Here is an 11,043-nt window from a genome sequence, read left to right as displayed (position 1 = left end):
AGTAGAGGAGCATATTTGTGAAAGATGATTCTATTTTTAAAATCAGCCAGTTGAATAGTGCTTATTAACTGATTATTTGTATGGGATACACCACTCAAAATGTATTTCAATTAAACATTCACAAACAGTCGAATCTTTATCTGGATTTGTCACAATTGAATATATTTGTAATAAATGACAGTATGGTCTGGTGAAGAAGAGTAAACACATACCATTTAAATGTTTATTTTTTAAGTACAAAATGTGGTATGAGAGAACTAGTTCCATAACTACAAATACTCAACCAACAAGTTTAGAACTTGAAAAACACGTGAGTTTCTAATGCTAAACATCAGATAAACATGATGCTGCTTTGGTTTAAGTGTTACAACAGGCTTCAATAAAAGTCTAAATGCCTACTAGACATGTTGCAGTGATGACCAAAATAAACTCAATTCAGAGCGATTTAAATCTAATAACACCTGCTTTTCCTTGTGTGAACTAACCCTTTAATTCAATACTGAGTACAAAATGGAATGGTGATGGTCTGGTAAATCAATTCCTTTATCATTTTAACCCACCAGTCTATTCAAAATGTCACTGAGGCATTTCATCCACAACAGGTGAGGGAAACTGAATGCCCCTCCACAATGTTCCTGCCAAATTAAACCTTAATAGTACATCACACAGAATAATTCAAAGTTGGAATGAGAGTTACTTTTTCTGGCTTTCACACAGAGTTCATAACATTAAATCCATCTCTATTAGCCCTGATTTCTGGAGGCCAGGGTCACGACTGAGGCCAGTTAGGACAGACAATTACATATTGTTACAGCTTGTCCCTTTGAAAATGGCCTTCGCAGAAGTAGGAAGAATTTTGAGAAATTGAACAAAGTAATTCCAATTTACAATCCTCAAAACACTGGTTATGTAGAGAAAATACCAGACAAACATTTATTTAAAAAAATGTTTAAAGGCTGCAATGATTTGAGGATATTTAGTTGAATTTATATATATATATAAAATACTTAATTACAACATTCCAAGGCATGAACTGTAAAATACAGTCCTAGGCAGGTTTTCAATCACTTTCCACCAAGACCAAAATGCCCTAAACTTCCAGTCAAGAACCAAATATATATTATCTATGGAAAAGTTATACGATGCAACTACCTCACAATTGTTAGAAACTGACTACTAGTAATGGCATTTCCTTACTTAAGTACCACGTTGTCCACTTGGAGTCTGGCTGGGTGAGCTACTTGTGCACAGTACAACATCCACAGTACAACTCATACAGTAGCTAACCGTTCCTGCATGGCATGGGAGACAGTCCAGAGTCAAAGCTCTAAAATTCAATAGCGCTGTCAATATCCTGTGGACCATCATCTTCTATGGGACAGAGACACAACCGTCGTCCATCCGCCACCACCCTGGAACACACCTGCAACAGCAGTAGGCTTGAGCATGGTCGGAGTTGAGGACAGAGAACATTGCAGAAAAAGACAGTGTGTAGCGACTCCAGAGAGGGGCTACGAGTCTCTCAGCACACTGATCTGGGCAAAGATCTTGAGTGCGGGCCCCAGTTTAATGTTCATTGTGCCCATAAGGTGGTCCTCTTTAAGCAGCAGCAAGGACTGGCCGTCGATCTCCTGGGAGCGGAACTCCTCGGCTATCGCCAGGCAACCTGGGAACAAATCAAACAGCCACTGCATTGCTAGGAAAGAGCTTGGAAGCAAGCATTTCACTGTACTGTTTTACACCTGCTGTATCATGTGCAAAATAAAAATTAACTTCAACCTCTAAATAAAGTTTGATTTAATTTGGATTTGAACTAAGTTTGTTGGCTGAAGTAGGTGTTTTACTACAGGGCTAAAACAAAAGCCTCCAATACCAAGGTTGGTGACCACTGCTGTATGGGGCTGCTACTCCACCATTTTGGCTGATATTAAGCATCTGTTGGGGTATGTGGAAAATGTGGCAATGCCAACCTGGCAGGGAGCAGATGAACCCGTAGACGTCCTCCACGTTCCACTTGGCTGGATCGCTGGGCAGGAAGTGCTGTGTGAGGTTTTGTCCACAGCCTTCCATGTGCTCGGGCCCTCTGTCCACCTGAGGCCTGTGAGCACCAAAGCTGGCAGCAGACAGGGGGGGCGAAGGAGGACCCTCGTAGCTAGACATGTCCGAACACTGGCTGGACTCCCCGTGAGAGGGGTGGCTGGACGTCAACGATCCACCCCCAGTTTGTTGGCCAGTGGTGAGAGTCTGAAAGCACAGGAAGGGTTTAGCTTTTAAGTGATCATATAGGACAGGTCTGCCTCAACCTGCCTTGCAAAGAGGGCATCAATGGAAATACATTTTTAAAGTCATACTGCATTTATTCTCTATATTTTGAACAGTGCCATTTCACCCGTTTTTTGGTTTCTGAACTTGAGTTCTGTTGGTTTCCATCCAACATTCTTTGCTTCTTCAGTTTCTCCATGGTGGTTTGTCGATTTGGAAAGAGGCCCATTCGCTTTGTACAGCCCACATTATACCTGCACAAAAATGAAATTGTGTGTAGGGGTGGAGAATGGACAATGTATCAACAAGTAGCTTGGGTAATCAAGTATGTCAGAAGCTGAGCAAGCCATTTAATTGTGGGTCTACATTTGTCAGAGAAACAAATTATAGGCTAAAGTAAAGAACAAGCAATTTATTTGTGTGTACTACTGCTATAATTACTACAGCAACAACTGCTGACAAACATGTAATTCAGAAAGCCTGAGTTGTATTATTTAGACCAGGGTTTCCTAAACTTTTCCACTCTAGGCCCCCCTTCCAATATTGGAAAAAATCCTGCTTCCACCCTGCACACACCATGTCTATTTCTATGGGCACGAGCACTGTTCATGACAACTTGTTGATGTTGAGATTTGGAAGTTTGAAGGTAATTTAGTGCAATTCTTACACATCGTCATGAGGTGCAAATATCTTCTTGCAATTCTATACATTTTGCCAAGTCTATAGTGTATTCATGTGATACTGTATTTGAGTGACAAAAAAAAAAAGACAGACAAAAAACAGCTGACATGGGCTAGTTGATCTGGACATTTCTGATAGAGCTATTTAACTTAACGTATACAATAACTAACATGACAAGATGAAATGATGCACTAGCCAATTTCGTAATTGCACATTCTACCATTACAACTTTCAAGAGTAAGTTTAAAGCTGGACTAGGGGGAACGCCCCCTACAGTTTGTGAACCACTGCATTAAACCACACCTAAGGAAAATGTTTTACAATGGGAAAAGGAAATTAGTTCAAATAGTCCCTCCCTGTTGTAGTCTGTATCCTTCCATTTGGTGCCTAATGAATACACCTCATAGTTCAGTCCCAGCATGTTCTCTACCCAGGCCTTACCGTTTGGCACATACAGTGGAGCAGAACCTCTTGGATCTCTTGAAGTTGTAGGCAAAGTCCACTCTGCCACATAGCTCACACGTCAGGGTGGGCTCCTGCTGCTGCTTCAGCTCTGCCCAGCAAAACAGATACACATCAACAAATGGGAACCAGGGATGCAGTGGTAAAAAATACAGTTGGTATAAACATTGAATCCCAGTTGACATGGCAGGCAGTGAGTGGCATGGTCACATGGCTCAGACATTTGGCTGATTTGACACATAAATAAAAAAGGTATACAAGACATTTGTACAGTATGTGCCAAATATCAAGGCACTTATCAAAGTGCCAATTTGTGCCAACAATGAGCCAATGAAATTCCAGCTGAAGTGAGATTATGAAGCCAGGTAGCCAATGACACAATGAGAAACTTGTAGTTCTGGTTTTAGAGTGGGCCAAGCAAGATGTCCTCTTTGGGCTGCACAATAAGGGCAAAATCATTATTATAACAAATGTAACCAAATATTGCAATTGGGATTTGACTTGCTGACAGGCCACCCCCAGGTGGTGAAGGTAGGAAACAACATCTCCACTTCGCTGATGCTTAACACGGGGGCCCCCACAATGATGCATGCTCAGCCTCCTCCTGTATTCCCTGTTCACCCATGACTGCGTGGCCAATCCTCAAGTTCAGACAACAGTAATAGGCCTGATTACCAACAATGACGAGAGCCTACAGGGGAGGTGAGGCCCTGGCAGAGTGGTGTCAGGAAAATAACTTCTCCCTCAACAAAATTAAAAGTGTAGAAGTAGAAAAACTTCAAGTTCCTCAGCATACACGTCACTGAAAATCTGAAATAGTGCCTCTTCAACCTCAGGAGGCTGAGGAAATTTGGCTTGGCCCCCCCAAGACCCTCAAACTTCTACAGAAAGACAATTGAGAGCATCCGGTCAGGCTGCATCACCACCTGGTACAGCAACCGCACCGACCGCAAAGCTCTCCAGAGGGTGGTGCGGTCTGCCCAAAGTATCCCCAGGGACACACTGCCTGCCCTTCAAGACACCTACAGCACCGATGTCACAGGATGGCGAAAAAGATCATCAAGGACATCAACCAACCGGGCCACGGCCTGTTCACCTGCTAACATCCAGAAGGCGAGGTCAGTACAAGTGCATCAAAGCTGGGACAGAGACTAAAAAAAAACTGCTTCTCTCTCAAGGCCATCAGACTTAAATATTCATCACTAGCTGGCTACCACCTGGTTACTCATCCCTGCACCTTAGAGGCTGCTGCCCTATATACATGGAATCACTGTACACTTCAATAATGGAACACTAGTCACTTTAATACATGTTTACATACTGCTTTACTCATCTCATATGTATATATTGTGTTCTATTCTACTGTATTTTAGTCAATACCTCTGACATTGCTCGTCCTAATATTTATACATTTCTTAATGACTTTCTTTTACTTTTAGATTGGTGTATTGTTAGATACTTTGCACTGTTGGAGCTAGGAAAACAAGCATTTCGCTACACCCACAATAACATCTGGTAAATATGTGACCAATACTTGGGTGAACTGGAATCATAAAAATAGCCATTTACATTAAAACAAAAAGTAGAATCGTTCTTGTTTGGTACAATCTGTTGACTGCACTTGACCTATAAGAACATCATGCAAATGTATAGTGTATCTAACAGCGAGGAAGAACTGCACTGCTTGAGTGACAGTGGGGAGGGCTTTATATGTGTGAGAAGCAGCCGCAAGAAGAGGGAGAGACAAAAAAAACAGTAAACAAAATATTGCATGCGATATGATCTCTTTCAATATGGATATTGCACATGTCAGTATTGCAATTTTGATGTGAATTTGATTCATTGTGCAGCCCTATGTCCTCCAGGCCCTTTACCTTGGTGTGATAAGTCCTCCATCTCAGAGTCTGTGGTGCTGTTGGAGGAGGTCGTTTTCTCTGAGTCGGAAAGTGTTTGCTGTTTGTGTTTCTTCAGGTTCTCGATCAGCAATGACAACGGACGTTCCACCTGAAAGAACAGACACTTTAGACATGCTGCTTTACCCCCATAGTAAAATGCTGAACAGTACAGAATGGAGGGTTTAGTCAAATGTTGTCCACTAGAGGGAAGTGCACACCTTCTCGTGGACAGGGCTAACTGTGTCCTTATGGTTCAGTTGAAAGCCCACCTTACATATTGTGTGTTTTTCTGAACAGCCATGTGCCCAGTGGGTGGAAAGCTTCTTCATTATCCTACTACTTACAGGGAAAGGCTCGGCTCCCTCCTGGATCACAAATCCCTCAATGACGTGGGTGAGGATCTGGGGTTTCACTATTGCCTGGGGCGGTTTGCTCTCGCCATTATGAGGGGTGCTGCCGGTCACCGTGGGCGCATTGTTCCCATTCCCCGAGGTCATGACTGGAAGCGAGCCTGCACCTGGTTGCGCATTCAGCCCCTCAGCGTCTCCCTTACCTGCTGGGAATAATAATATTCAAACGCGAGTAAATAAAATTATATATTGATATGTCAAATGACTGACATCATGCAAGAGTCGGTACTGATGTATACAAAAATAAAATAGTTCAAAGTGAATGATCACTCATGTCGTTGATTAATCTGTTAACATTTTATACAGTGGATAATATTTTCAGCAGAATATCTGGAACACTTAGTAATTGTTTGTTTACTTTTCTTCCCACTTAATTCTACACCTAGGGCAACAAAAAACAATTGGTTGTACTTCATACAATGAATGTGTACTGTAACTACTAAATGATATTACGCAATTTGATTATCCCAAATTCGTATTGTTAATCCATTATAACAAAAAGCAAAGGTTTCATCGACATCTGCTTGAAAAGTAAATGTGACCACATTTTAACACTAACTTAAATTGAGAAACCTGCCACAAGAAATTACAAATATAGGGGATCTGATAACTGATTCAAACGCCCGGACAATGGTCAACACGGAGCGAAAGAACACCCTTTTGTTCCAATGCTCCAAACAACCTTCCCTTTCATATCCTCTCTGCCGAGGCAACATGAAGCAAACAAATCATGTGCTCAAAAATCTCAAATATTCCGTGGAAATACGCACCCGTTACATCAGTAGAAGCTACACAAGCAATGCAATCATTCCAACGTTTTAACGTGCTTTCTTCTGTTTGTTCGGTCGCTATTACCCCTGCAGCAAGCACACAGTACACACTTTAATCGCTTTGTATGCGGGAAGTGAATAGGAAATAAACCGCCCCCACCATTGGCCCGTGCTATTTGGAATGTGATCCAATGGCGGCGAGTATCTCAAACGGACTTCCTCTCTGATTGGTTGGTACTATTTTCACCTCCCACTCATTTCAAGTTTAATCTACCACATTATTTGAGAAATATAGTGTCAAAACAGAAGTGAAAGTCTATGTAAAAATACAATTTTCCTTGATTAGAGACAAATCATTGGAATGGGAATTGTTGAAAGATGGATTTTCTCAACTTTTGAGCTATGGCCCTAGAGGTAGGGCCTCTAATGATTTCATATCTTATCATTATATTTTAAAAAACGACATAAATGGTAAAGACAATGTTCATTGTATGTCAGACAAGCAGACATGCTGGGCCTTGAGAATTAGTCCAAGGCACCACTGGTCTTGCTAGATGAAGGCTATAATATGGACCACCTAATAATAGCACTTAGAGGCGGACTGCCCTGATCACATGGTGGTCTAACTCGAAGTAGCGAAGTGGCACTGTTGGACACTCTTCAGTATACGCTGAGTAACAGCCTCCTGGCCCTTTGAAAGTACTGTATATCACAGGAGGTTGGTGGCAAGTTTTGGGAAGGACAGGCATGTGGTAATGGCTGGGGCAGTATAGGTGAAATGGTATCAAATTCATCAAACATGGTTTCCATGTGTTTGATGCCATTCCATTCGCTCCGTTCCAGTCATTATTTTGAGCCATCCTCCCCTCAGAAGCCTCCACTGCTGTATATTATTCATGTTTGAATGTGGATGGGCCTTGCGCGTATACACCTGCCAGACATTACAAGTGCTCCTTTCTTCCCCCTAGCCCATGGGGAGAATGACAAAGCCCGGCCCCTCTCCCCTAATTATGGCTAAAGCTGTCGCGTTCCCCCAAGTGGCAGGGCAGAACAATGGACTCTGGGGCGTGACAGATTTAGTCTTCCGCTTGAGGGGAGTGCTGGAGTGGGGATGGCCATTGTGCCTGGGCTGCCTAGGCCTACAGACGGAGTGAGTCTGAGGGTGGGAGGGAGTGTGAACCCCTCTCTGCCAAGTGGGTGGACCTTCACATTACTGTATCAACTTGAACAGCGTCAGGGCTTCTGGTCATCCATAAGTCTAATGACTTTGAGATGCAACCTTATGTGAAATATAAAATATACAGTAATATCTACCTCCAGTGTGTGCGGTGGGGCTGCTGGGGTCCAATGGGCATTGCTCAGTAGTGATGACCTCAAGAGTACAAGGGGCTGTTGGCTGCTGTACGAGGGAAGTGAAACTGTTCTCCGTGACTACCTCAGATGTGGGCAGCTCCTTGCTGGCACTGTCCTGAACCAGCTGAGAGTCCGGGGCAGAAGCTGTTGGCTGGATCTGGAGGTTGACTGCAGCTAGCTTCCCTAGCTTAGTATTGGGCAGAGGGGCAGCCTGGGTCTGGCACATTGTGGGTAAGGATCTTGGAGCTGATAGTGGAGATAGTGGCCTGCTGGCTGGGAACAGGAGCATAAACAGGGGGTTTGGACAGCACAGGGACAAGGCCCTGCTTGGGCTGGTGCTGGATAAACAGGGCCTGTAGCATCTGGGCATGAGAGTGGCTGTGGATGGAGGATGTGTACAGCACTAGGGCCTGGCCCCTCAGAGGAAGCTGCTGGGTCTGGTGATGCTAGAACAAACTGCTGCTGTTTATGCTGCTGCAGGATCTGGTGTGTCTGGATTTATGTGTACTCTGTAAAAACAACACAAATCAACATTAGTCTTTGCTTTAAACTAAGAAATGTCAGGTTTCTTTCACAAAACGAACAATAAACTACAAACAGTCCATGTACACAATTATATGTTGAGCACATTGAGTTAGGATTTGGCCCCAAGTGTGTATGCCTATAAAGCCCCAGGTATATTGTACAATGGTTACCACAGCAATAACTTCCCAAACAGACAGACACCCCAGGGGATGTTTAGTCTTGGCTTTAGTCGGTGAAGCCTGGAGTGAGGCTTCCGCTCACAGAAAGTGAACCAAACAGTAGATGCCCTGAGGCCTAACACATTATCATGGTCTATGGAACTTAAAGATAACAAACATCTGGGGATAAAGATAAAGATTTAACTGCTTTTAATAAACTGATACTTCAGCTAGCAATATCCTTGTGTAGCCATCCAATGCATACTTCTAACTACCCCCATCCTCGCATAGATTGCTGTAACGTAGTCTTCATGTTATTAAGAAATAACACATATTCCTTCCTTTAAAAAAACACATTTTCTCTGTAACTAAACATGTCACATATCAAATCGCACATTTGTTTACTCAACCTGCATAACATACAATTTTCAATAACATACATTTCTTCCTTTTTCTTTTCAAAATCGCTCTCATCATTTAAGAGGAAGTGAACATTTTTATTTTTCAACTAAACACATTCTGTCCAACAATACTCTTTTGGGGCTCTATTTGTTTTCACATAAACGAAAACATTCAGTCCAGTTGCTTTTATATTTTTGAGCAATTCTCAATAAGCCTTTCTGGGGCTCTGACAGTCCTTTTTGGTCGTTCTGCTGAAGTGCTTCCTGAAAAAGTTGGACAGTGGTCGTTGTCACTCAGGGTTGTTCTGACTCTTTTGTCCATTGGTAAAGACACTTCAGCAGTATCCTCCTGATGATCCTCAGTCTCTTGACTGAATGGCTGAAGCCTTAGATCCACCCTGTTTCGTCTCAGTTGTGATCCATGCTCCGTTTGGATCTCATAGGATCGCAGTGCAACTTCTCTCTGCACACACTCTTGCTGCATCCAGGTTCCTGTAGTGATGTCTCGGAGTCATACATGATCTCCAGATTTCAGTTCAGATAAATGTCTTGCACTGTTGTCATGTCGCTGTTTTTGTTTCTCTTTGTTTTTCCCTTTGCGAGTTTGACTTGTGAGTACCTCTGGGTGTTAGCATGTCCTCATGGATGGGTAGGTTGGTTCTGATGCAATGTCCCATCAACATTTGTCTGTTCTGCAGCTGTGCGCTGCGGTAGATCAGACTTTTTAGGAAATTCTCATTTCCATCGTGTGCCTTTTTCATCAGACCTTTGACAATTTTGACTGAACTCTCTGCTAAGCTGTTGGACTTTGGGTAGTTGGGGCTGGAGGTGTTGTGTCGGAATCCCTCGTTGTAAGCGAACAATCAGAATTAGGAACTTGAGAACTGCCATTGCATAATCCAAAATCACCAGGCTGTATTGGTGCCCTCGGATGCTCTTGGGTAGAGGTCCCACCAGGTCCATTGTGATCCTGCTGAAAGGGACTGAAATAATCGGTAGGAGAATTAAAGGGCTGATAGTGTGGTTTTGGAGCCACCTGCTGGTACTTCAGGCTACTGCGGCAGTAATCTTCCACTGCTCTCTTCACACCTGGCCAGTAAAATCATGCCTTGATCTGGTCTAAGGTCTTCTCCACCCCTAGGCGAGCCCCAAGAAGGTGTGAGTGCGCCAACTGCAGGGCAGATTGTACAAAGGGATGGAGCACCAAAAACAATGCCATACATTCGTCATTCTTCTTCATGACCTGATACAGCAATTTCTTCTTTATAGAAAAATGGAGGTAGGTGATCTGACTTACCCCCTCCATGGGCTTTCCATCCACTAAGGTCACCTGCTGGAGAGCGCTGGCCAGGTTAGGATCCTACAATTGGGCAGTGCAGAACCGGACCGCTAGGGAGGCGTGCTCTGGCGCCACCTCATGATCCATCGGGAACATGTCTTCCAGACTCAGTCTTGCTTCACCCGAGTCACCCTCCGAGAGGGGTTCTGTTGAAGCCTGGGGGTCCACTTCCTGGAATCCACACATCCGGTCATCCCTCCTTCTGGCATCCCTCCCACCTCTCTGGCTTCCTCCTCCCTTCTGGTACCCCATGTCTCTGGACATACTGGTCCACAGTTGGCGGAATATCAGGAAATCCCTCCCAATAAGGACGGGCACAGGCAGGTTTGGGACAACTCCCACTGGCCCTGTGTGTTGTTCCTTAGTGGTCTGTAGGTGGATGAGTGTGGTAGGGTAGTCCTTGGTCTCACCGTGTATGCATGTGATGGCCACAGTGTCAGTCAGGTTCGGGGACTGGGCAAAGTCAGGTTTGATCAGGGTCACCATACTCCCGGAGTCCAAAAGTGCTGTGGTGTCCTTTCTGTTGGCTCTTACCGGGGTGACAGGGGAAGGACCACTCTCCTTAGCCCAGCATGTCATCAGCAAGCCGCAGAGACTCCCGGTGGCTACCTTAGTGGCTAAGGCATCGGGATATCGTGGTTTGGACAGTTCCAGGTGATGTGTCCCTGCTCGCCACACTTGTAGTTCTTCCTGTTGTCCAGGTTCAGGAAGGGCCGTTGTCTCGGGGAGCTGGCTGTTGTTGGGGGTCCCGGCATGGTCCTTAGCCTGGGTCGCAGCGTTGTCCTCC

General features: G+C 44.2%; 1 protein-coding gene across 2 annotated transcripts; it reads right to left on the bottom strand.

Moving 5' to 3' along the window:
* Window positions 1-201: 201 nt before the first annotated feature.
* LOC109869707 (polyhomeotic-like protein 2) lies at window positions 202-6,632 on the bottom strand. 2 transcript variants are annotated; one of them, XM_020459975.2, is made up of 7 exons: window positions 6,481-6,632; window positions 5,645-5,856; window positions 5,280-5,409; window positions 3,385-3,496; window positions 2,390-2,516; window positions 1,971-2,244; window positions 202-1,666 (listed from the first exon to the last, which is right to left on the bottom strand). In XM_020459975.2, the coding sequence occupies exons 2-7, from the start codon at window positions 5,795-5,797 to the stop codon at window positions 1,512-1,514; spliced, it is 951 nt and encodes a 316-aa protein (XP_020315564.1). In that variant the 5' UTR covers window positions 5,798-5,856; window positions 6,481-6,632; the 3' UTR covers window positions 202-1,511. The 2 variants fall into 2 exon arrangements, with proteins under 2 accessions (XP_020315564.1, XP_020315565.1); XM_020459976.2 differs by having other exon boundaries at window positions 5,645-5,853.
* Between the last annotated feature and the right edge of the window lie 4,411 nt (window positions 6,633-11,043).

The sequence above is a fragment of the Oncorhynchus kisutch genome, linkage group LG24 (genome assembly GCF_002021735.2).
Source record: "Oncorhynchus kisutch isolate 150728-3 linkage group LG24, Okis_V2, whole genome shotgun sequence".
Taxonomy (NCBI): domain Eukaryota; kingdom Metazoa; phylum Chordata; class Actinopteri; order Salmoniformes; family Salmonidae; genus Oncorhynchus; species Oncorhynchus kisutch.
Note: the sequence above shows the minus strand (reverse complement) of the source record. Positions and strands in the feature narration are given on the sequence as shown.